At 39.7% G+C, this 25,649-nt stretch overlaps 2 protein-coding genes across 2 annotated transcripts; both read left to right on the forward strand.

The window, feature by feature from the left end:
* The first annotated feature begins 1,617 nt into the window (after positions 1 to 1,617).
* On the forward strand, positions 1,618 to 7,040 carry edc3 (enhancer of mRNA decapping 3 homolog). The gene is made up of 7 exons (XM_083916729.1): positions 1,618 to 1,755; positions 1,984 to 2,149; positions 2,565 to 2,794; positions 2,862 to 3,200; positions 3,298 to 3,451; positions 3,765 to 3,982; positions 4,078 to 7,040. The coding sequence occupies exons 2-7, from the start codon at positions 1,986 to 1,988 to the stop codon at positions 4,410 to 4,412; spliced, it is 1,440 nt and encodes a 479-aa protein (XP_083772855.1). The 5' UTR covers positions 1,618 to 1,755; positions 1,984 to 1,985; the 3' UTR covers positions 4,413 to 7,040.
* A 366-nt stretch (positions 7,041 to 7,406) lies between these two features.
* On the forward strand, positions 7,407 to 24,598 carry LOC310949321 (tyrosine-protein kinase CSK-like). Its single transcript, XM_083916730.1, has 13 exons — positions 7,407 to 7,864; positions 15,633 to 15,728; positions 15,842 to 15,955; positions 17,269 to 17,381; positions 19,250 to 19,469; positions 20,554 to 20,647; positions 20,768 to 20,833; positions 21,245 to 21,344; positions 21,427 to 21,517; positions 21,603 to 21,676; positions 22,364 to 22,559; positions 22,655 to 22,741; positions 23,207 to 24,598. Exons 2-13 carry the CDS (start codon positions 15,714 to 15,716, stop codon positions 23,390 to 23,392), a joined length of 1,356 nt encoding a protein of 451 aa, XP_083772856.1. The 5' UTR covers positions 7,407 to 7,864; positions 15,633 to 15,713; the 3' UTR covers positions 23,393 to 24,598.
* Positions 24,599 to 25,649: the final 1,051 nt, after the last annotated feature.

Raw genomic sequence — 25,649 nt, forward strand, 5'->3', positions numbered from 1 at the left:
CACACACACACACACACACACACACACACACACACACACACACACACACACACACACACACACACACACACACACACAAAAGCAAACATATGATGGATTGTCAGAGAGTACCATGCTAAAGCTCTACAGCTCAGTGTGAAATATTGCATGCAACTGATTAATCCAAAGTTGTTTTTTTGTGTGACGCTCAGACAAATATTCAGCTCTTTCCTTCAAAAAATATTGCACATCCCTAATGCAATCCCTAAAAGAGTCAAAAGTGGTACATGTGACTCAGCAATTAAAATTCAACAAACTATTAACTTTTGATAACTAAATCCATTTGGATCCTACTGTAGAATTAGTCAATCTCAATCAGATGTACTGGCTCATTTACATTTTTGGTCAGAGGTCTTCAACGGGAGGTCCGGGACCCCCAGAATGTCCTCAGAGTTACTGAAGGGGGTCCGCCAAATTGTTTTGTGTTTTTCAAAAATATGTCTGAAAATATAAATCAATGTGAATGCAACGTATTGTAAGCAAAGACAGATTTGTGAATAAATAAATAAATACACTTAACACAACCTTGATGATAGGCTTACTGGCTTATAGGTATTATAGGTAGCCACTACGGTAGCCATGCACAGATACAATGAGCAGAGGGATTCAATATGACTTCTAAATGTATGTTTAACATTAACATGTGATGTACAAATATATAAATATGTTAATAATGATCATTGTAATATCTTAGTATTGTGTACACCATCAAACACTGTGTGTATAGGCTTTGGGCTGCCCTAGTTGTTAGTTGTTAGGCTTAGTCTGCCGGGGATAATCCTGTTCCTGATACTCTGAGCTTCTCTCCTCTCTGTCTGTATCATTCATGTCTTATCAATGCATGTTACTAATTCAACTTCCTCCCCGGAGTTGTTTGTGCTTTGTCGTCTCGCAGCTCCCTGTTGATATTGGTGATTCCTGCTGCTGTGGTCCTGCATGACGCTTCCTGCTGCTATTCTTACTATGACACATCATTAGTTTTATAAATTTAGAGCTGGGTCTGTTCGAAGTTCCTGCCAGTTAAAGGGAAAGTTTCCGTTGCCACCGTGTACTCAAGCGGGAATTGTTGGGTCTATATAAATCATAACTCATAGTCATAGAGTGGGGTCTTTAATACTCCTTATCTAAAGTGTCCTGAGACAGATGGCCGTCCTCCACAGAGCTGGGTCTGTCTGAAGTTCCTGCCTGTAATAGGGAAGGTTTTCGTTGCCACCGTACTCTATGGGGAAATTGTTGGATCTATGAGAGTCATAGAGTGTGGTCTTTACCTAGTTTGTAAAGTGTCCTGAGATAACTTTTGTAATGATTTGGCACTACAAATAAAATTGAATTGAATTTAACTGAACTGAATTAAATTCAATTCAATTAAATTCAATTTTATTTATAGTGTCCCTAAATTGAATACAATGTTTGTCAAAGGGGGTCCCTGCTTCGTCTCTCTTTCAGCTAACGGGTCCTTGGCCTAAAGAACGTTGAAGACCCCTGTTTGAGGTGCAACATTTTAATGATTAAGCTTTTATTTTGAAAAACATTTTATATCGGAAGCCGGAAGTAGCCATCCTGAAGCTAGCAGCAGCAGCGGCAGCAGCCTTTGACCATTCAATAAGCTAAAAGCTAGCAGTTTAAGAGATCTTAAATTCTCCTTTTAGCACGTAATTTGAGCCTTCATTCTCTTGTGTTTTTAAAAACAGTGTGCTTCGCATCCATTCCGACAAGGTACAACACCTTAACCCCACGTGTTTAATCAAATACAAAGTTTGTGTCTCGCAATTAACGCGAGATACCAGGCCGAAGCTAAAGCTAATCAGTTAGCATAACTCCAGTGACAAAGTCTTACCGTCAGAAAGTTAACCTATTCATTTAGAAATAGTTTGTGTTTTTTGTATAGAGCTGTTTCTGACAAGTAACGTGAAATCAAATGTTCTGTTTTTTAACATTGTGTAGTCATGGCAGCGGATTGGTTGGGTAGTTTGGTGTCGATTAACTGTGGACCAACACTGGGAGTGTATCAGGGAGAGGTGGTGTCTGTGGACCAGTCCAGCCAAACCATCTCCTTAAGGCAACCTTTCCATAATGGAGTCAAGTGTCCAGTTCCAGAGGTCACATTCAGGTAAAGCTGCCACCAATTTTGCTTTCTGGATGTTTTTCCCAGATGTAGCTGATTGACAGTTACTACAACATCTTAAGAAATATCTCTTCTCAAAGGATACTATAGTGTGTAAACGTATTGGCTTTTTGTAAATGATCTTGTTTGTGAATCATTATCTTGTTCCTCCTTTTAGATTATTTAATATACTTTAGTCTGCTTGTATTTTGCCTTTGTAGTGTGTTTTTGCTGCTGTTTTAATCTTAATGTTAGGTGGGCATCTCTTACTAGCTCTCAGGGGTTTCTTTTGTCCCACCTGTGCATTTATGCATATGTACATGTTTATTTCTGTGTTATTTGAATCTTGTGTATCCATGTGCATAAATAAATAAATGGAAAAAATATTATGAAATACTAACTATACTTTTTTTTTCTGCAGTGCCATTGACATAAAGGAACTAAAGATTTTAGATATCAGAAATGGCAACGCTAGGAACGGCTCTACTGCGTCTACAAAGGTAAACAACAGTGCTCCAGTTGCAGTCCCAAAGGGTGACCCCAGGTCTGTGGAGAAACTCAACTCTCCTCAGCACTGCTCCAAAAGCTACGGAGAACGTCACCAGGACGTACCTGGCCAGCCTAAAGGATTTCGCCGAAGACACAACTCCTGTAAGTGTAATAATGCACATTGCTGATTGTTGCTGTGTTGAGATTTACTGAGTGTTTTTCCCATCAGGGTCATCTAGTAGTCGAGGGGCAAACCAAGCAACACCTAAAAAGAACGGGTTGAAAAATGGTCAGATGAAGCTCAGAGACGACGAGTGCTTTGGGGAGACCATGGACGACGGGCTGGATACAGACTTTGATTTTGAAGGAAACTTGGCTCTTTTTGACAAAGCTGCAGTTTTCTCAGAAATCGACATATCAGAGCGCCGTAACGGTGCAAGGTCCCGTGGGACGCCTCAAGAGCAGACGCCTGCACGATACCGTCATGATGAAAACATCCTGGAGGCCAAACCTATTGTGTACAGACAGATTACTGTACCTCAACCTGGGGCCAAAGAGTACTGCACTGGTAAGTTGTTTGCCCACAATGTAATAAATAAATGGTAGTAAGAGCAGATTATCTGTTGTAGACTGTTCTATATACTTGTGTCCTTGTTTTCATACAGACTCTGGGCTTGTTGTACCCAGTATATCCTATGAACTACATCAGCGTCTGCTGTCAGTCGCTGAGCGCCATGGTCTGTCACTGGAGCGAAGACTTGAGATGACTGGAGTGTGTGCAAGTCAGATGGCACTTACGTTGTTGGGTGGACCCAACAGGTAAGCATGCAGTGATGGTTTGCAGCCCTTGCTAAATGACAGTTAACGCTGCCTGTTGCCTAATTCTCAAATAAAGTGTTTTCAGAAACATATTGTAGTGTACTGTTTAGCTGACAAATTAGAAAGTTTTTAAACAAGTCAAGCTAAAATAAAGCCCCAACCACCAACTGACCAGCCAGACAAACAACCATTCTCAATTTAGCTGTAAAAGGAGAAAGTTTGACTCGAGCCAAACCTGCTGACCAGCTGAAGCAAACTGTTTGGAGTGCAAAATTCAGAAAAGCAGCTTAGTTTATTTTCACGTTTCTTCCAGATTCACTCCAAAAAATTTACACCAGCGTCCCACAGTTGCTCTGCTGTGCGGCCCTCATGTCCAGGGTGCTCAGGGCATCAGCTGTGGTCGTCACCTGGCCAATCACGAAGTGGAGGTCATCTTGTTTCTGCCCAATTTTGTCAAGATGCTCGACTCGGTCACCAACGAACTCACCCTATTCAACAAGACTAGTGGTCAACAGGTGTCAAATATCAAAGGTGGGCATACTTTCCTACTTTTATTTTTCCACTCTATTGTCTTTTTTACATTTAGTTGAAGTCAGATTTTTCCCTTTTTCTCTCCGACGCCACAGATCTTCCAGACACCCCAGTGGACTTAATCATAAACTGCCTGGACTGCCACGAGAACACATTCCTGTTGGATCAGCCTTGGTACAGAGCATCTGCAGACTGGGCTAACCAGAACCGAGCGCCAGTGCTCAGCTTAGACCCTCCTTGTAGTGGACAAGGGCAGGCAGTCGAGGCCAAGTGGTCCCTCTCTCTCTGCCTGCCCCTTCCCCTCGGTGAGGGGGCCGGCAGGGTTTACCTGTGTGACATAGGTATTCCTCGCCATGTGTTCCAGGAAGTGGGAATCAAGTACATTTCTCCTTTTGGCTGCAAATTTGTCATTCCCTTGCACTCTGCATGACGGGACTAATGGGCAGCATGACCGTTTGAATCTTTCACCCTCCATGACCATTTGGGTTTTGGCGCCTTACTTTCCACAGTTCATCCATTAAGTTTCTAACTCATCAGCATGGGAAGGGGACCACTGTTTGGTACATTAGTTCTACTAGTTCTAAGTGCATATGGGTTGGAAAGGTTAGAGCTTTACTGAAAAAGTATTGACCATCAGAGGCTTCAGCTATTATGTAGATACCATTGTATTTACACGGCATTACAAGATACCTGGAAGATAGATTTTTCAAAATGTCAAAGATAATCCCACATTGTGCCAGTAGTTTTAGATTGAATAGGACAATCTCTGACTTAAAATGGGAAAACCTCTGAATGTACCTGTAATCTAACCTCATTCCAAAGCCTTCTGGTGAATAAACACCATATAATACATACAAATGTGATGTTACTGCATTAATCTTGATGAGACAAGAAAAACCCAATTTACATTGGTGTTACCGTTGCTAATGGCTTGTCTTATATTATGCCAGACCCTTCAGCACTCTTACTGTTACTGTTGTCTAATGTCTTATTTGGATAGAAAATCAATTTATGAAAATGTGGAATATTTGTCATTTATGTGAGTAATTTTGTATTTTCAAGCTAAACCAGTGTTGAATGGAGAGAATGCAGCAGTTATCTTTGTTCATGGTAGAACTGGTCATAAGGGTTTTGATAAGACTGCTCGACATGCAAAACCACAAGCGCTCTTGCCTTTTTAGTGAAAAAATTGTTGGCTAACAAAATGTTACAATAGAGTGTCATGACATGAGCCTTTTTCCACTAGCTTCTGTAACCCGATGCTATCTCTCGTTTGTCATTACTTTCATCAGTTGTGACAATCAAAAAGATTTGGTATCCACTACAGCAGTTATAAGAAACTGAAACCTTTTGTGAAACAGTGATTACTTAGTGATCATAGAAGAAACTACAGCTCCCATGAAAATATGACAATCACAGGTACTTCTGTCATCGTAACTTGGTTTTGTCCATATCCATAAGACATGGATGTTAGTCAGCTAAAAACATAAATATTGAATAAATTCTATTGATTGTTTTTGCAAAAACTACCTTCCTCATCTAAACCGATGAAGTGAGCAACAAGGCATATTTCCAGAGCCGTATATTTTTTTGTTTTTAGAGTAGTACCAAGATGTCAATGAAGGCTTCTCAGGAACAGAACCCAGAAGTTGCAGTTTCACTTTGGCTCTCTATTGTATCTACTAAAGAACCATACCATAGTGTTAGCAAGTTTCAGTTCCTTAACTACAAATCATTTTCTATTGAACATGTGTTCTGATCATTGTTACATGCAGACTACAGTTTTAAATTAGGTATATTTTATTACTGTACAGACCTTATTGATGTTTCTGAAGTTTCAAGAGTGTCCTGGTATTTCATGTCTAACAGAAATGGATAGAAGCCAATGGATGCATTCACATTTCTGAAACACAGCATGGTTTGCAGATCATTGTTTGTTATGCTAAATGGCAGGTATTTGTAATAAATAGAGGTATGGTCCTTTTAAAGCTTTTTATTTTGTAAATCAAAGTTGTGGTGGTTGACAAAACGAGTAGCGTTTTCAAGAGTATGAATGCTGTATATTTGGGATTTGAATGCATTTCTGGGTGAATCGTCTTGATCTAAACGCAGAAACAAGGATGAAGATGCAACAGTCTAAACAGATTTGCATCTTTGCACCGATTGTATTGGGTATTTGCTTAACCCCTCCTATTATGGAGTGAGCCTGTTTGTGTGCTCCAACTTTGAAACAAAAGCAACACAGAGACTGAAATATAATTAAAGAAGCGCTGCTGGTGCTGTGCTGCTTCTTGACGTATTGACAGAGGGGTTGTAGGCATTTCTATTGCCAGATCTGTTTGACAATGAAAGTCAAAATCTTTTGCTTATTTTTGTGTCAATGTGTCCAGAACAGATACAGCTGTAATAAGGTCTGTTTACTGTACACCAACATGTCTTTTAATGCTGTATCATTGAGGCCATTGTAACCTAGAGAAGGCTGAATTTAAAGAGGTTGCGGAAGTTACAAATGATGTCATCTGGGATATGGTTTGGTATTGTTGCCACACAAACTTGTTAACATCTCAGGAGGATTAAAAACATATTTGTTGTAGTTTTCTGTGCCCATTAGCCTGCACAGGGTTCACGCACTGACTCAGTGAAAATGGCTTTCATGCACAAAGAGTTTGTCCTTTTTCTCCAACATTCCTCCGGCCTGATGTGTTATGTCACATCTGTTGAGACAAGTCTGACTTGGAAATATCCGCCAGCATTACTGAAAGAGATGTTCGTTTTTGTTTTTTTGTCCTGTGGCCGCAAGGGGGCCTACAGCACACTTTGGTGGCTCTTCCTTATTCTGTTGTAATGGCAGCTTTATGTACTATTTCCTCAAACAATAGTGTTATTTCTCTACGAAATGTGACCAGTCAGAGACCACGAGGTGATCTGACCTGTTTTGAAACTAAAAATTGAAACTCAAGAGTTCTGATTCTTGAGATTTATTAAGTGAGTTTACATGTTTCAAATGCACGGATCTGCACTGAATGTTTTCGTTGACGCGAGATTCGTTTACAGTTGAGAGGGGGGAAAAAAAAGTCGCATTAAATAACCAGTGGGAGGTTTTTGTCTAGACAGGACAGGGAGCGAAGTCCACTGTCAGGGTTCATGTGCAAAACAATACTGTGCAGTCCTCTTGTGTCATGTCTGCAGATTTGAAACAATAAAAAGACTTTCACCGTTGCTTTTTTCTCTTTGTGGACTTTTTTTTTGTTTGTTGCAAACATTGATGATCAAATTCCTTCACCAACTTCACTGAAATGAATTCAATGATCCATTTTTAGCCAGACGAGTTTCTCATTAACGCGCATGTGCACTGCGAAATCAAGGTGGGGCAAAAAAAAACAAAAAAAAAAACAACTTGAATGTTTCTGACTGGGGGGAAAGGAGTGGGGCAGCCTGAAGTAGACGCAAATGAGTCTGAATCCCGTTTATTTCACCGCTGCGATATAAAACCAGAAGAGTTATCGCGTTTTTCCCCCCTCATCACTTTTTCTTTTACAGAGGGAGGTCGCGACTGCGGTGATAGGTTTGAAGAAAAGTTCATTTTTCATCACATTAAGCCACTTTTTCCAGATGATGTTGACAGGAGGAGACCTACCAACCGCAGCCTGGTTTTATTGAGATACTTTCGGACTGCTGAAGTTTCGGGTCACCTGAGGTAGAGCTCACTTCCTCATCGGGACTTGATGCGTTTTGCGCTCCTTCGACATCAACTGTTGGTTATTTTATTTTTCGTGAATGGGAGTTCAACTCTCGCTGTGGCTCAGATGAAAACGGACTTCGGGCAGTAGCCAGATCACCTGTTAGTGCTTCAAACTTTTTCGGGGTTTTGCCTGCAAACAGGTAAGAGTTTTATTTTGAAATGGAGCCGTGGCTTGCAGATACAGTGAAGCTGTTGTGTTGTGGTTCTAAAAATGATTAACCTGTGGGCCTATCAGCTTCTAGGCTCCACTTTACGTGATATTATTGTGACTGACAGCTCTGATGAAGTTCTTCAGAAAGCACTGGGGTTTGGAGCCTGTGACAAGTGGCAATAGGTTACATTATATCCCTAATACTACTACTAATAATAATCATCATCATCAAGCGCATATCTATACGTCCTTTTATTAAGTGCAGCCAAAAGTGCTATACATAAAACTAATATGTCAATTCTTGATTAACATCCCTCTTCGCTGCCCTTTGGGGTGCAGCAGCTGCATCATGGAGCTCCCCAACTAGTTCCCTCACACAACATGGTAATAGTTCTGCTGATTCATCAGAACTGGCAAAGAGCCTGCAAGTTATCTGAAACGGTTACTGACTTTGTAAAACTGGCGGCACTTGCAGGAATGTGTGACGGGCAGAGAGGGGCTATTAAAATTGTAAACTGGTGCCTCTCAGTTTACTGTTGCTTTTCCCCAATTTAGTCATTCTCAGGAGGAAACAATTCATCAAAAAAAAAGAAATTGGGCAAGCCAAATGTGCACTTAAAGCAATTTCCAAACTGTCAGAGACAGGAACTGAGGACCTCTTTGGTCTGTTTCCGGGTGATGTCCCCCCAGATGAGATAGCCAGTTTCTGAAAAAGATTGAAGCCAGTCTGATGCTGGCACAGCCGTAGATCTTCATCCATAGAGGATCTGTCTGCTACAGTGTGACAAAACTATAAAGAACGATAAAGCTGATGGTGAAATAAGCCCATGAAACCACAGCAAAGCCTGCTACCCTGCAATGTTTCATGCATAGCTGCATCAGCAGAGCAACATTGCACTGCATGGTGTGCAGCACCTTGGCAAGGAAGTGTCCGTTTACTGCTCAGGCATGGCATGTTTAATTATCAATTGTGTGATAAGTGTCAAGACCATCATTGTGTTCTCTGAACTATGGATCTAAGTAAAATGCAAAGTCTATGTCATGCCTGGATGCCAAATAAGGGGGATTTTCCCCTGACTGACAATCATTGATTTTGCTCTTCCTGGTTCCCTGAAGACAACTCTGTTTTCAGAGTTTTGTATTTAAATATGATAAGCAGGATGATATAGCATGTGTATACCCTGTCATTTGCCTTCATGCCTTGTATTACTGAGCCTCACAGGCAAAACTGACCGTCATTAAAGCGATACAATGATGGCTTGTGCTGCAGGGCCTAGTGCTGGACTCGTACTTCCTGTCTTACATCCTGCAAGCAGTTGCTTCAGTGAGCAAAGCTGCTGCACCAGAGTCCAGCAGTTGTCCCGGAGGCAGAGGTGATTTCCTCCTTTGAGGTTCCTCAAGAACATCTGCGGTCTCTAAGACCCTGCTGGGTGAACGATTGGCATGCGCTGTTTCTCTTCCTGTACATTTATCTCCACTTGGTGCGGTTTGTATACCTGCCAGATAAAAGCTTGGGGGAATATGGCCAGAAATCACTGTTTCCTTCTCTCAGCTCTTGGCCCTGCCACCATACTGCTGCTGCTGCTGTTATGGTGATGATAACAGGGCAGCAGCATCGAAGCAGAGCACAGAGCATCCTGAGACTGGAGGGGCAGATTACCCAGGCCCCCCGTGCTGCTGCACATAGAAAAGGGATGCAAGAGCACACAGTAAACAACACAGACATGATGCTCAACGAGACATTATTACTACAGGATGTCCAGTGTTGGAAGACGTTTTCAGACTCTTTACTTAAGTACAAATACATTAATGTAAGAATACAGTCCTGCAGTCCAAAATCTTACTAAAGTAAAATCGAAGAAGTACTTTCACACTTTAAGTATAAAAATGAAAGTACTTGTTATTTAGATAAATGACCCCCATGACGTTTATTATTTCACATTATATCATTAGATTGTTTGTACTGATGTGTCAATGTGTAAGCTGCATTTTACTGTTGTAGCTGATCAAAGTGGAGCTAGTTTTAACTACTTAATATATTATTAGGTAGTTTCATCTATTGGTTCCCAACCTAGGGGTCAGGCCCCTTCAAAAGGTCACAAGATAAATCAGAGGGGTCATTAGATGAGTAATGTGGTATGTATTAAGAAAAAACAAAGTACTGATACACTAATTTTTATCAATTCTTCAGGATTTTTGCCTTGAACAAATATTTAAATGAAACCATCAGAAATGTTTGTGGGCATAGTGTCTCAGAAGAGCTGCATACAACTCATAGACATCGGAAAAGTTACAAAGGGCCCCAAGTAGACACTGGCTTTTTTTGTAAGGTGTCACAAGCCAAAACAAATTGGCATTTATTGCATACTACTTTAAAATATATTTTTTAAAAGCATTTCCAAGTTTATTATATATATTTCATGTCAAATGTTATTCTGAAATATAACTCTAGCTGTCAGATGAGTATATTGAAGTGAAAAGTGCATTCTTTCTCTCTAACACGTAGTGGAGAAGAAGTAAAAAGTAGCCTTAAATTGAAGTAAAGTACTTCAAAATACCACTTAAGTAGAGTATTTTAGTAAATATACTTTGTTGCTGGATGTCTATTTGAAGGTTTCCTTGTTATTTTTAAAGAAACATTTTAAAGACATGATGCTGGGACAAATTTGCAAATCTGTCCACAGAACCTCACTTCACTGTATCAGCAGCAGCTTTTGCAACACCTTGCATGCTCAGCATTTTCCCCCCTGCAGATAGACGAGGGTGTGGCAGATTTGAACATTTCTACATTCCTGTCCTGTCTTGCTTTGTGCAGTCAGGCTACCACTGATTAGTACAGTTTAGACTACGACTGACTTGCACAAGACAAAAGCTAAATGTTGATCAACCGGTTTGGTTTACAACAGGATTGTTATTGATGCCAAGAATATTCCAAATTGGACTATGATAGCTACATGAGCTTTGTTTGAAGAGATGTGGCACCTCTTTTTAAATTTATATATATTTTTAAATTTGTAGCAAGCTTGTGCACTTTCCTGACTCTATTCACGTTCAGTCTGTCACCAAGTTTGCTGGTTTCCTGTTGCTTTCAGTAGCTTAATGTATGTCATGCATCGCTTCCCCTGTAGCAGACAGTCTCTTGCAATCGTTTGTTCTAATTCACTTATTGCAATTGCCGTATCATGGCATATATAGATAATGAAATAATTCCGATGATATCTGCAGAGCAGCAGACACAAGTTGTTGATTGAACTTACTGACTAAAATGTGAAATACAATTCATAATCTCCATCCTGCAGAACTGAAGCGTTCTTGACCCTAAAGCTATACGTACTGTACAGACTGATGATGATGGACTACAGTCAGTAGAATCTCGACCAACTCACAATGACAGCCTTGTCTGCCTCCTGAAAAGAGCAAGCTGTGGTTCCATGTAGAGCTCTCTGGAAATGGCAATATGACACCATGACAGACTGAGTTCTGTCCCATTCAATCAGCTGCTGGCGGCCTGCTGCTGAGATGCATTCACTTTCCCAAAAGAGAGGAATTAAAAAGTGCTGTTGTTGTGTGTGAGCCCCCCATTGATCCATTCCTCACTTGGTGAGATCACTTTGCTCCTTTACCAAGGCTATGCCTTGACAGATTCTGTTACGATCTAAAAATTCATCATTCCCTGCTTCAAGTTATGACTCATACTGAGATTTTAGTTAGAAGATTGGAGTTCTAACCTAGTTTAAATTAGTTTTTTGGGTACATCCACACAATCAAAAACAACCTTTTTTTGTCCATCTTTCTTTAAAAGTTTTCCGTCTACAAGGCCTTGACGCAAGAAATATCTGCTTCCACACGAAACCAGTGAAAACGACTCAACACTGTAATACACATGCCAGGCCTGGATGTGGCACTGTAGCTGCCACAGAAATACACCAGCTACGGAAAAGAAGAGGCGGAGAGACTCTGTGTATGTACTTAATACAAACACCGGAGACTTTTTTTTCCAAATCTGGCGATTTCCCAAATCCTCATCCATCCTAGAGAGAAATCTGTCGACTGTTTCTGGTGTTATTGGAGAATTTTGTGGTGTTTTGGACTCTGATGCACAAACCACTCTGTAGTTAGTGTCCTCACCGAGCAGCAGGCATGGCCGTGATCCCCTTCCCCGTATCAAAACACTCATGGGCGTTCACTTTCTCAAGCAACTCTATGTATAAAAAAGCGACTAGCGACCAATTTAGCGAATTATTCAATAGAATATAGATAAATATATGGTCTGCCTAATTTCTTCCCATGCGGCCGCTCAGAGTACAGTTCAGAATACGTTCTATGGGTTTGCTCTCTCATCTCACAGCAGCTCTGTTGCTGTTGTTATGTGACATCGCGGGGGTTAGCGGTGGGAGGTGGGGCGATGACAGCAGCGTTATACAAAGTTTTCAAATCTTCCCACTCGGGACCCGGTTTCAAAAGATACCGTTTTCAGGCTCTGATAATGCTGGCTGCATGTGGATGGTCGGCCAAAATGATACGAAAGTTGTGCGGTTACAGGAAAACGCGCCTCCTTGTAGACGGGCCCTTTAGCTGGATAACATTGTTCATCCAGACCAAATTATCTCAACAACTATTGGATGGATTGCGTTGACATTTTGTACAGACATTCGTGATACCCAGAGGATGAATCCTACTGGCTTTGATGATCCTCTCACTTTACCTCTAGTACCACCATCAGGCTGAAATGTCTCGACAACTGTTGGATAGATAACCACGCAATTTGGTGCAGAAATTTATGTTCTTTTTTTTTGGATGATACCCTGACTTTTTATCAATGGTGGAAGAAATGTTAAAGCAGCAGTACCACAGTTAAAGAACAGTCAGTTACAAGTAAAAGTACTTGAGTATTATCAAAAAATTGTGAACAAAAGTTTGAAAGTACAAATACTCACTATGCTTTAATATAGCCTAGATATTTATTATTTATGCAGTAACATGCAAGCTGTATTATGTTGTGGTTGCGGTAGAACTAATTGTACTCATTTATACTGTTGGCTGGTAATTGACTGTATATCAATGCATTGTATTTTATATACTGATTATAGGTTTTTCATATCTGCAGAGTAACAAGTAGGTACAGCTGTCTCACATTGCCAGACCATATGCCAGTGTAAATTGAAGCAAAGAGTAAAAAGGAGCATAAAATTAAGTACAAATAACTCTGAAGTGTACTTAAGTAGAGTACCTGAGTAAATGTACTTACTTACTTTCCACCACTGCTTTGAATGTTACACAGTGGTTTGGGACGTCCTAGAGGGGTTGAAAGATGTGTCTGAGGGGCCATGAGATGATTAATGGGGATAGAAGAGAATCCAAAAATATTTCCACCACACAATTTTCTCATATATAAATTTTAAACATGTGTTGAGGGGTCTCCTGGAGAGATTGGTCTGATTTTCTTCACAAAAAGCATTACAGCCTTAAAGCACTGCGAGTGTGACTGTAGACCTTTGGTCCTCTTTTCCTGTTATGACCTCCCGCATAGTGTGAAATGTCAAAGTGTAACTTATAAAAGATGGGCTTCGGATGAGCAGATGTAAAATGGGGGTGTCCTTGCTGGGTCGATGGGCGTGGGAAATGTGTCCAGATGGACAGCTGCAGTACTCCATGGGGAACAACATCCGTTTCATTCTCATCATACTTAATGATGACAGTCTTCTCTGGGATGCAGGAGAGTTTTTAGTCTCACGTTTGGTGTCTGTAGAGTGGGTGGTTATTTATTTAAATGTGTGACATAGCAGACATGCCAGGTTATACTTTTAAGGGAAGGTCATGATTTTAAAGTAAAAGAGCTTCAGCAGAGTCTGTTTTTTGTTTCTAAGAACCCCAACCAAATATTAGTGTACTCTAAATCTGGGCTCTCATACAGGAAGTCAACTGCATAGTAATGGACACGTCGGAGGATGTGACCTCATGTAAAGTGACAGATGTATCAGAGCCAGGATTTTCCCTGAGCTCTGACCACTGAGCCCTACCACCATGGGACCACCTATTCTCAATGGGAACCGATACAGGAAGAGAGGAAGCGGGGTTTTGTCGGAGGATTGAGAGGGGGGATGTTGAGCATGACTTCATCCATAGGTCATCATTTTGTTATTACGCCTCTGCTAGGATTTGTTGTGCATGTATCCTGGAAACACTGCCCCTGGGTGACTCAGGCTTAAGGTTACAGTCGCAGTGGCTGCTTTATTTACGAAAAGAAACGCTGGACTGGATGAGTCCTTTGGGCCGGGTCAGATCTCACCACAGGTTTGCATTCCATGCATTGAAGAGAGCAATCTTGATTCCTTTAAGGGCCTATCATTAGGGCTTAGCTGGAGCACCAGCGTGTCCATTTTTGGTCAGAATGAACCAGGTTATCATATAGAATACAAATTACAAAGTAGATCAAGTTTTATGCCTTTTATTCATCAGCTATACTATTATTCTGAATGCTACTTATGCATTAACACACTGAAGCCTTATCTTTCTGTCACTACTGTTATCCTGCGTCATGGAAACATTCTGCCCTAGTTGTGAAAGTGTGATTTAAAAAAAGAAGTTGTTACTTCTGCTTTCTGTATCAGTGAGTTATTTTTACTGACACTGTCTGATCTGAGCGGCCTTTTTACCAGGAATTACCGTTCACACTTACACAGTATAACCACAAAGTCAGTGTCTTCCTGAGAATTTTTGTGGTTAAAGCTGGTAGTTTTAGGTTGTTTTTCATCATTAGGCAAACATTCCATAATAACCAGTCATCATATTGTAATTCAAGTGTTCGGAGAGAAGACTTCTCTATTTCCACATGGCTCTGTTTTCAGGCTTTTGAAAATCTAGCCTGTGACTGGACACTTTGGCCAATCACACGCATTTCCCTATTGGCAACAATTGTCTATGCTGCAAAGCAACCAAAAAAGGAAGACAGATTTCCAGAGATGGGGATAAAAGGTTGCTAAAAGTTTAGCCTCCTGCTAATCAGCCGGTAGCAAGCAAAGACACGATAACTTGGCTTGTGTCTTGAGGAGAACTTGTAGCATTTATTCACTGACTGCTACGTTCACAACGTTACCACTAACTTCATACTAACTTCATACTCTCCGTCACATGATCACTCTCACTGTTGCTGACTGTGTGTTTGTGTATGAAACGCTGACACGGACAGTGAGAGGACAGTTCGACAGCATAAGCATTATGACAGCAAAACGGATCTCAGCATATTTTTTTCTCTCGCTCACGTTACACACACAGATACCTACTGAGTTATTTGACACAAAAAATCATGTTAAAAACATTAAAATACAAATCCCTGTTGCCTAAGCCTGTCTAGGCGTTAACGTAAGCACGCTGGTGGAATCATGTGCACATCCCTGTGCTCGTCTAGTGGGAGGGGCTTACGACAGAGTGGTCTATTTTCAAATTCTGACTTCTTTTTAGCCCTTACCAGAAAACTCCCTACCCTAGCTTTAAAGGTGTTCTACTTGAAATACTGAAAAAAAGGTGTACTGGGATTGCCTCGACACAGCTCTCACCCCAATGTGTGAAATCACAAATAACATGCAAACGCGGCCAGAACTTCTATCAAAATAAAAAACAGAGAAACTCAGATTACAGCACACAGGGGGAGAGGGACTGCTCAGGACACCATTACTCTTTAACCGGGCAAAATGTCTTTAAATGAATGTCTTTAAAGCTGGAGAGTCATACTGACTGAAATCTGTTTTTCTTCTTAGGTACTGCATGTGTGTGTGTTTACCAGCTCTAATGGTAGCAGCTAGAAAACATCGCCTGTGAGAGGATTAAACCACCTCACCATGACAGAGGTCCAGGTAAGATAGGACTCCAGAGTACGTGCATGTCAGAATTCAGATACCCGACATGTCTGATGAATAATTTGTGAGAAATTTGTTTACTAATTAGTAATCTGCCCACGTTCCCCTAGACTCCATGGCCACAGGGCACAGAGTGTGTGGCCAGGTACAACTTCAAAGGCACATCAGAACAGGACCTGCCCTTCAACAAAGGAGACGTGCTGACTATTATTATTGTCACAAAGGTGAGGTTTCATGGCCTCACTTTATAGAGTGACTCTATAGAGTTTTGTGTTTCTGACTTCTCATGCAATATATGAATTTGACAATCATTGGCTGTAGATATGAAAACATATGGAATGACTTCATGGTTATTTTTCCTACTCCACATTGATATTTAATGTATTCATTTGAACTGCACTAGATATCTAAATTATAGAACAAATCATAAATACTTGATTCATTCTAAAATGCTGTTGTTTTTTTAAATTCAGAATTTGATATAATATTTGCTGTGGCTATACCAATGTTTTCTTAACACTATAGGATTCAAAAATGAAAAGGGTCGTTTATTTGAATGACTTCAGCACATCTGTTTCCACAGGACATCACTAGTTTCTCACACTGCTCTGGTTTGATCTTGGTCTGTTCTTCTTGCAGTCTCTTCCACAGTTTGGTAACTGTAGTGGGTTTCTTAGCCATTACTTTGTTTGTTTCCAGAGATTCTCTATGGGGTTTATATCTGGACTCTGACACTTCCTCCTACAAATTTAACTGACTTCTTTAGAAACTTTGGGTATAGTCGTTCCCAGTCTGACGCCGGACATAATGTTTCAAATCAGACCCAAATAAATAGAACTTTAGCAATGTCGTGTCATGGTTTGGGGGCCTCTTGTACAGCTACATGACAGGATGAATGCAAGTGTTTATGTGAACCTCCTTTGGCAACATTTAACACCTCCACTGCAACTGTCTTCAAATCCGCCGCAGTTTTCATGCAAGACAATGCCTCCTGCAAAACGGGTTAAACAGTTCCTTGAAGCTAAAAATATTGAAACAATGAAATGGCCAGCCCAGAGTCCAGATATAAACCCCATAGAGAATCTCTGGAAAATCCTTAGTGATGAAGTAATGTCTAAGAAACCCACTACAGTTACTGAACTGTGGAAGAGACTGAAGAAGAGTGGACCAAGATCAAACCAGAGCAGTGAGAGAAACTAGTGATGTCATGTGTGAAGTCATTCAAAGTAAGGGCCTCTACACTCAATATATATTTTTGATTCTTATAGCCCTTAGAAAACATTGTTTAAATGTTTTCTTCTGACACAATTGTTACTGTTCTCTTATTTTGCTCACAATTTGTTCACAAAATAAAAGTTTTGTTGAAGTGCCTTGGTTATTTAAAAAAAACATGCAAGTACAGTACTGGTATAACAACAACAAATAGTCTATCAAATTCTGAACAATAAAAAATAACAGTATTTTAGAATAAATTAATTAATAATAATTTATTTTCTAATTTTGAACTCCAATGTACTTTTGTAATTCTGTGTTTCAGGATCCAAACTGGTACAAAGCTAAAAATTCTGCAGGTCGGGAGGGAACAATCCCGGCCAACTATGTTCAGAAAAGAGAAGGTGTAAAATCTGGAGGCAAGCTGAGTCTCATGCCGTGAGTACACATTAGCTTTCACTTTTAAAGCAAACAGGATTAGGTATATGTATCTGCTGTCTATATCTCACATCAGTGTGTGGCGTCTGCAGCAGCGGCTAAAATAGCTTGACTTTGCCCTATTTCTATGGCTGTGTGGTTCCTGAAGGCAGATGGGCTATTTGTCGTGGCAGTGACGCCGTAGTTATGTGAATAGAGACCACAGTTGGGTCAGGCTGTGTTGTAATTGCGGTGGGCTTGCGTCTGTTTCCAGCTCAGCTTAGCTTGAACTCTGCAGAGTTTCCTGTTTCTTTTCTATCTCAGACTGAAGTAATCCAAAAAAATCTCCCCGTTTGTTCACATGACGGTGTCCGTGTGCATGCATGTGAGCATGTGAATGAACGAGAGGTTTATTTATAGAGCCCTTGATCACAAAACCATGTCTTAAATTACTTTGTATAGACAAACTTACCTAGACAATAACCAGTGAAATAAAACACACACAAATAAAGGTAATATGAAACATAACATGACAAAATATAGACAGAGAGACATTACAGCCCTACTTCAGCTACTTTGACCCTCTGGCTCATACATGCTGCACAACGACTGGGTCAGAAAGCATGATTCCTTGTGTACTGCAAAAATGTTCGGCATAGTGTATTTGACACAACTACTATGCTACTTACTATGTATTGGGGCATACAAAATCTTTTTCTGGCATGACTAAACCATATGGTAGTATGGTTATTGGAATGCAGTGTTAATGTCTCATTTATGCAGAACGGTGTGGCTGAGCATGCCCTCTCTTGTTCAGTAACACCGTGTTTACAATTACACTAAAAACATTATAAAAACAGACACAAGTTGAGGACCGCCAACTGATTTCATCATATAAAATGCTGTTCTCATTATTGCAAATATCACCAGTCACCCGTCTATGACATAATGAGGGAGGGAAGTTGCTTCTGTTTCTGTGGGGGAAAAGCCTTTTTATCAGCTTTCCAGAAGGGTTTTCTGTGTGATATTTAAATGTTACTTCTCATGGAGCCAGATGCAAATGAATTTACTGTCATTCTGTGACTCTCTCAATAACAGAGCTGGTCACAGTGGACATGCAAATGACTGTAATCTATACCTCTGGATCTCAAGAACAGTATTTGTTTTATTTGCATTAAAGGCCCATTTAAAGGCCCTTTAATTTTAATGATAACATTATGAAGTGCATTAAACAAGGAAAGATGAAAATGCCTCTAAGGCTAATGGAAAATAATCAGCTACACTCACAAAATGGACCTGACAGTCTTTCCATAGTGACTGGCTGGAATTAAGATTTGGCCTTCACAATGATGTTGGTCTGATTAATACCACTTAAAACAGTTAGACGCACCCCTTTCATGCTGACAGAGGATATACTTGTATACATGTACTAAAAATACTCACACCTTATTGCTCATTTTGGAGGCAGTGAAGTGCTGTTGAGCTGTATACTGAATAGCTCCTATGTTATATAGGTGTCTATGAAAATAGATTATTATATTTATACTTCCCAATTTTCAGTATTCAACAGCACTATAAGGGTATATGCCAAAATAACAATAAAATTGAACCAACACTGCTCTAAACAGTTGAAACTGAACATTACAAACTTTACAAAGGGCAGATTAATTGCAGGACTTTTGTATTAGACTGCATTCTGTTTGTATAAAGCATTACAAAGTATATCACAGGTACACTCAGTTGCCAAATAAAGTTCAGTCATATTTTTTTTTAAAGTGTCTAAATTGTCATAATTGTAAGGATTGTTGTGCTACAATTCAGACCGTTTTTAATGCACAGTGATAGATTAGTGTTGGTGACAGTAACGTCTCTTGTTCTTCCATTCTCAGATGGTTTCATGGGAAGATAACGCGGGATCAGGCAGAGTGCTTGCTCTACCCTCCTGAAACTGGCCTGTTCTTGGTGCGAGAGAGCACCAACTTCCCCGGCGACTACACCTTGTGTGTGAGTTGCGACGGCAAGGTGGAGCACTACCGCATCATCTACAAGAATGGCAAGCTCACCATCGATGATGAGGGGTACTTTGAAAACCTCATGCAGCTGGTTGAGGTAAGACACTAAAACTATTAGGGGTTGGTTTTCTAAATAGAATGAGCTGTTTGTAGTGTTTGCTCTGGTACTATGTAGAGCTATCGCCTACTGTACATTTGTTGTATTTTCCTGTTTTAGAGCCCCTGCATCTCTGTGCTACCTCACAGACCGCATACAGTTCCTGGAACAAATAATGAACAGGAAGTATCAAAGAGGAAGAGTGAACAGTATGCTGAGGTGCAGAGCACTAACCTCAAAAAGGCACCATGCCTTTTACTCTCAAAATGAGTCCTTTTCCTGTTTAACATGCTTATTTTGAACAGAAGCATACTATTTTTTCTACTGAGTAAAATAGAGTATGAGTAATTTTAATCCGACCTATTTAAGGGTTAGGGTCAGCCCTATTTTGCTAGTTTGACTATGCAGCCCTCTATTGGTCATTTTGAAACATTGCTCGTTGAGTTTAATTGCTTCTAAACTGTAATGGTGGTGTATTTGGTGGTGTATTTTGTCACATTTTTTTTTTTTTATAGAAGCTATTTTGGTGTTCAGAAAGGCGGTACAGTTATATGCTTAAATATTCCACAAAATAAGGCCAGCACAACATTGTGATTTGCGGACCAACAGATTACAAAACAGCAGAAAATCAAAAAAGAAGTACATGAATTAAGAGTTCCATATTATGCTCATTTTCAGGTTTATAATTTCTACTAGAGCATGTGCTTTATTGTTTTAACGCCTCCTCCCAGAAAAGGCTAGTCTGCTGTGATGGTCAACGTTTCCGGGTCTTCCACATCTTCGCTCTCTGTGTCTCTGCTGTGTCATGGCAGCCACAGAATAACTGCAGCGGCACTGTAGTAGCACTTTTTACCTATACTGTATATATATATATATATATATATATATATATATATATATACTGTATATATATGTTACTTTCTGGCGGCTCGATTAAAGACACAGTTTCTCAAATGGACTGTGCATTTCTCTGTGGAGTAAGTGTTTTGATACTTTCACAGTAGGCGAGCCCTAAAAGTGCTGTAATGTTGGTGTTCCCACTTTTTAATATCGCTTTTTTTTTTTTTTTTTGCTTTCATTGTAGCACTATACCAAAGATGCAGATGGCCTGTGCACCAAACTAATAAAGCCAAAGCTGGAGGAAGGGACAGTGGCCGCTCAGGATGAGTTTTCCAGAGGTAAGTGTCCGTGTGTCGGCACTTTACAAGCCATGCAACCACATCACTTTGTTTATGAGAAATATTTGTGGGCCTGTAATGTTTAAGCTGCATTTTATTTTCTATTTAAATGGTCAACAGGTGGCTGGTCGATGAGCAGAAAAGACCTCAAGCTGCAGCAGGTTATTGGAAAAGGAGAGTTTGGAGGCAAGTAGCTTCAAGTTTACACTGAAGAGCACAAGCAACTCAATTTTATTTTATTGCTTACATGTTGCAGAGATCAGATATGTGCAATGAACATGTAAATAGGGAACAAAGATGGACCATGACTGGTTTTACTTTAAAATTGAGCATTAAATCAACAATAATGTGTATATAATTTGTACAAAAGCTTTGATAAAAGTCAAGGTAAACCTTAACCTTGCAGACTTGCTTAACTACATTAAATTCCCTGCCAATAACCTTTAACAGTGAAACTTATTCCTTCATGTCCCGTATGGTTTAGGTTCATTTCCTTTGTTATTTTGGTTGGTTTTGTATCAAAAAGAAGGGTGAATAAAAGTAAACAGTGTTAAATGTGAGTTAACAGTTCATTGATACTGGTTGTGATCATTCCAGATGTCATGGTGGGAGACTACAGAGGGACTAAAGTAGCTGTGAAGTGCATAAAACATGATGCTACAGCACAGGCCTTTATTGCAGAGGCTTCTGTCATGACGTAAGAAAAAAAAAAGACAGATTTTTAGTTTAGAAACATGAATAAACCACTAACATGTCTGTGTGCTCCTCTCCTTCCTCAGGCAAATGCGGCACGATAACCTGGTGCAGCTGCTTGGAGTGATTGTAGAGGAGAACGGGAGTCTGTTTATAGTTACTGAGTACATGGCCAAGGTAGGTGGCAAGCTGTCTGTCTGACTACTATCTGACAACATCCAGAGTACTGTTATAAATATTCCACATTTCTGTTTGTTTTCAGGGCTGTTTGGTTGACTACTTACGTTCCAGAGGCCGGACAGTACTTGGTGGTGATGCTCTCGTTAAATTTACACTGTGCGTACAACTGAAGTTATCAACAATATCTACAGTCATAATGTATTAAAGGTTTTTGATTACTAGTGGCGCTGGGGAGCTATGTTTTCATGAGCGCGTCCAATTGCAAACAAATAGCCAATGCTATGTCAATTATAATTTTCATTCATTTTTCTTTAGTTTAGATGTTACAATATTTATTTATTTATAATGCTGATTGATTAAGCTCCTTCATTTAATGTATTTAGGAGAATCTAACTCAGTTGCTACCTGATCCTGCATGTCAAATTCCTTATTGTGTTTATAAAATAAAGTCGCATGTTGATCCGCTTTAAAATGGATCATTATAACCAAAATAAAAAGGTAAAATAACAGCTGTATAATGTCTTTTGGATTCATGCAATTCCACATATTGACAGTCAGTCGGTGAAGCTTAGAAGTGTAAAATGCAGCAATGCACCAGTAAAAGAGAAGAAAAAGGATCAGCTTTGCAAATGTTTCATGAAGTTGGAGATTAAGTCATAGGTGAGAAACACAGTATTTAAGCTTAACCATTTATTTGTAGGAAAACTCTACAGTGTACCTTGCGGTAGTTGTTCAGGAATTTGTTGCATCATCGGGAAACATTGACGTTTTTGATCCGAGGATTGAGATGTAAAAGAGAAATGTCCCTCAGGTGTAGAACTTTGTTTTCTTGTACTTTTACAGAGACGTCTGTGAAGCCATGGCGTACCTGGAAGCCAATAACTTTGTCCACCGAGATTTAGCAGCCCGCAACGTCCTTGTGTCTGAAGACAACATGGCCAAAGTCAGTGACTTCGGTCTGACCAAGGAGGCCTCTTCCACTCAGGACACCGCTAAGCTGCCTGTCAAGTGGACATCCCCGGAGGCCCTCAGAGAAAAGGTGCACAGTTGTTTATTGAGTAGTGTGCTCTGCCATATGTAGCTACCACTGATTGAAATAAATTCTTACATGTGTGTTTAACTTTGAATCACTAGAAATTTTCCACCAAATCAGACGTTTGGAGCTATGGTATTTTACTCTGGGAGATTTACTCTTTTGGCCGAGTGCCTTATCCGAGAATTGTAAGTATCAGTATCTTTTTGGAAAGAGGCATACAGAAAATATTAAGGAGGCATTAGGGCTTTGATTTAAGAGCAGAAAATGCATTTCCACATGCTTTCCTATTGCAGTTATCCTTGAGATGTATAGTTTATCATGCTTATGGTTTTGATTTTGGTGTGGTATTGTGGCTAAAAATTAGCAATATGGATACCATTTAAAAAGGTTTTCTTAAATGAATGTACATACCTGAAATGAATTAACAGGATAAAAAAAAGACGATAAACATTCATCTTTTAATGAAAATGTGAAAAATTGTGTTTTTTGTTTTAAAAATGTTTTGTATGTACGGTGTTCTTTAATGTGTTGACTGTACCAGTTACATCGCTCGTCTCAAATCGCCCTTAGCGCTCACACTGGTATTTCAAAGTGAGTTATGGTTTCTGTCAACAGTTTTACACCAACAACTTTTTTCCCCCATTCTGTAGCCATTAAAAGATGTTGTGCCTCGAGTGGAGAAAGGATACAAAATGGACTGTCCAGACGGCTGTCCTGAAGTGGTGTATAACATCATGAAACAGTGCTGGAACCTGGATCCTGCTGCTCGACCAAGCTTTCAAATGTTGAAGGAGTGGCTACAACATATCAGCCAAGGGATGGGAAAAAAACAGTGAAACATCTGACAGAAAAGACACAAAACGTGACTTTCCTCTTTCTCCATTTTGACGACTTGGACCATTACCTAGGAGGAAAAAATAGATTTCAAAGAACTGTTTTATTTTGGAAAGATCAGGAGAACGTTTGTTTCCACACATTGTCCACGATTCATCACTTAAAACTGTCAACGTTTATGTTTCTTAGTGTCATCCCTCACCTCAGGTTGTCCAAACTGCAGTAACTCTTAATTATTGGCTCAGTCGCTCTAGTGAGTCTTTCTGGGCTCGATTATCAAGGGTGAATAATTAACTGTCAAATGGACGAGTCTTTCCTTTGAACACAGTGCTGCCTCAGAGCCACAGTGCCTTGACCTGTTTTTTTAAATATATATATATATATTTTATGTCCTTTATGTTGATATCCTGGGTCATATTGGTGGCATTATTCGATTTTATGAACATGGAGAGTAGACTGTAACATAATTTGACTATGTTGACTGAATCCATGACATCCGTTTAAAGAGGGACGCTTCAAAAGTAGGAATAAAGTTATGATAGGTTATCACTCGCTGTATTGTTTTTACAGTTTCCAGGTACACCTTTTTGCATCCATGTTGAATTATTTTGTTGAAAGACTTAAAGTTAAAATAACTATAATTATGCAGCTTTATTTTTTCATCTCTATATCATTTTAAATGTGTTTCGATTCCTTAAAAGTCAAAAAAGGAAGTACAAGTTTGGACAAATGTATGTGCCTGACCACAAATAAAGGGAAAAATAAAGTTCTTGAATTTGACCTTTACTACTGATATAATAACACCATTCAGCTCAGTCGTGTAGACAACATACACATACCCATGTACAGAATTTTCCATCCGACATCAATAAATGTTTTATTTTGGTAATCTTTGGATTTTTCTGGAGTTTGTATTTAATGAGAAAATATTAACATTGACTGTGCTGCCATTTTCAACAATAAAAAATGTTTTGCAACAGCAACTTTTTTAGCATAATTTCTAATAATTGTAAAAGTATTTACTATTTAATATGGATGCAGTAATTTCTAATATTTACATGTGCATTAAGTGTACTGTAATGTTATGGAAAATACTGCAGTGACGTGCGGTCAGGGGAGGCAGGTGAGGCTGTGCCTCCCCTGTCATCATGAGAGGAAAAAGAAACGAAATAATAAAATAACACAAGTATTAATATTTGTCCTCTGGACTGTGATTTTGGTGTGGTTCTTAATGTATTTTGACCGTTTTTATAGTAAAAATCGCAGAAAATTCTGTATTTCCTGCTTAAATAAACGGAGTCTCTTCGGAGACGAGAGGTGAGGCACGGACAGCCGAGCCTCCCTCCAGATTGCGCAATCACTCACAAACTGGATTGAGCGCGTGCCCTCTGCGCGTGCTTGTTCCCATTTCTGTTTATGTTTCCAATATGATGGTTGAGGACACTTTTATGTAATAAAAGCATACGTCTTCTTTCCCATGGTGTTCAGTGATGTGTGTTACGTATGTGTGTAATATTTACATCTTATTGATGTGACATAAATCCACAGGGAAAATGCCTGCCTTGAGGCAGGCAGTACCTCTGCCTCAAGTTAGGTGGCGATAGTGAGCAGCCTGATAGCCTGCAGCCAGATCACGGTGAACTCTGACCTGTGTGCAAAAAGTAAACACAGAAGTGTGCTGTGAGACGCTGTAGAGCTTAGCGACAAGCTGTTATTTCTCACCCTGAAAATGGAGGATTTGATTTATAAACTAAGACATTTTTCAAAGCTGGACTTTCAGTCAGTAAAGGTAAGATATACTGCAATATACAGTCATTTACAGTAAAGGTAAGATATGCTGCAATATACAGTCATTTACAGTAAAGGTAAGATATGCTGCAATATATAGTCATTTACAGTAAAGGTCAGATATACTGCAATATACAGTTGTACTGGTGTTTTAAAATGGTTTTCAGCATCCTATTCTCTCCTATTCTCTCCTATTATCTCCTATTATCCTATCCTATTGGCATCCTACTGTATGTTTGTAAATCTGACTTGTGAGTCAGTGCCTCCCCAACCCCAACCCTCACTGCACGTCACTGAAATACTGTACTTACAATTGGTACCAAAATAATTTAGACACATTTATATATTGATATAGTAAAGTTGCACAAAAGCACAACATATTTTTCAAGTCCAAATACCAACATTAAAAGTTGTAGTTATGTGGTGGGCTACTTTTCTTTCAGCGTTGCAACACATGTAATTATTTACCTA

This window comes from Echiichthys vipera, assembly GCF_963691815.1.
Source record: "Echiichthys vipera genome assembly, chromosome: 7".
NCBI classification, from domain to species: domain Eukaryota; kingdom Metazoa; phylum Chordata; class Actinopteri; order Perciformes; family Trachinidae; genus Echiichthys; species Echiichthys vipera.

What these genes read in the sequence shown, in the direction of transcription:
- edc3 (XM_083916729.1), top strand. Translation starts at nt 1,986, where the DNA reads ATGGCAGCGGATTGGTTGGGTAGTTTGGTGTCGATTAACTGTGGACCA. An exon ending in TCGCCGAAGACACAACTCCT is followed by an intron (nt 2,795 to 2,861) that starts GTAAGTGTAATA and finishes TTTTCCCATCAG; the next exon opens with GGTCATCTAGTAGTCGAGGG. An exon ending in TTGTTGGGTGGACCCAACAG is followed by an intron (nt 3,452 to 3,764) that starts GTAAGCATGCAG and finishes CGTTTCTTCCAG; the next exon opens with ATTCACTCCAAAAAATTTAC.
- LOC310949321 (XM_083916730.1), top strand. An exon ending in CTATTATTATTGTCACAAAG is followed by an intron (nt 15,956 to 17,268) that starts GTGAGGTTTCAT and finishes TCTGTGTTTCAG; the next exon opens with GATCCAAACTGGTACAAAGC. An exon ending in GCTCTCGTTAAATTTACACT is followed by an intron (nt 21,677 to 22,363) that starts GTGCGTACAACT and finishes GTACTTTTACAG; the next exon opens with AGACGTCTGTGAAGCCATGG.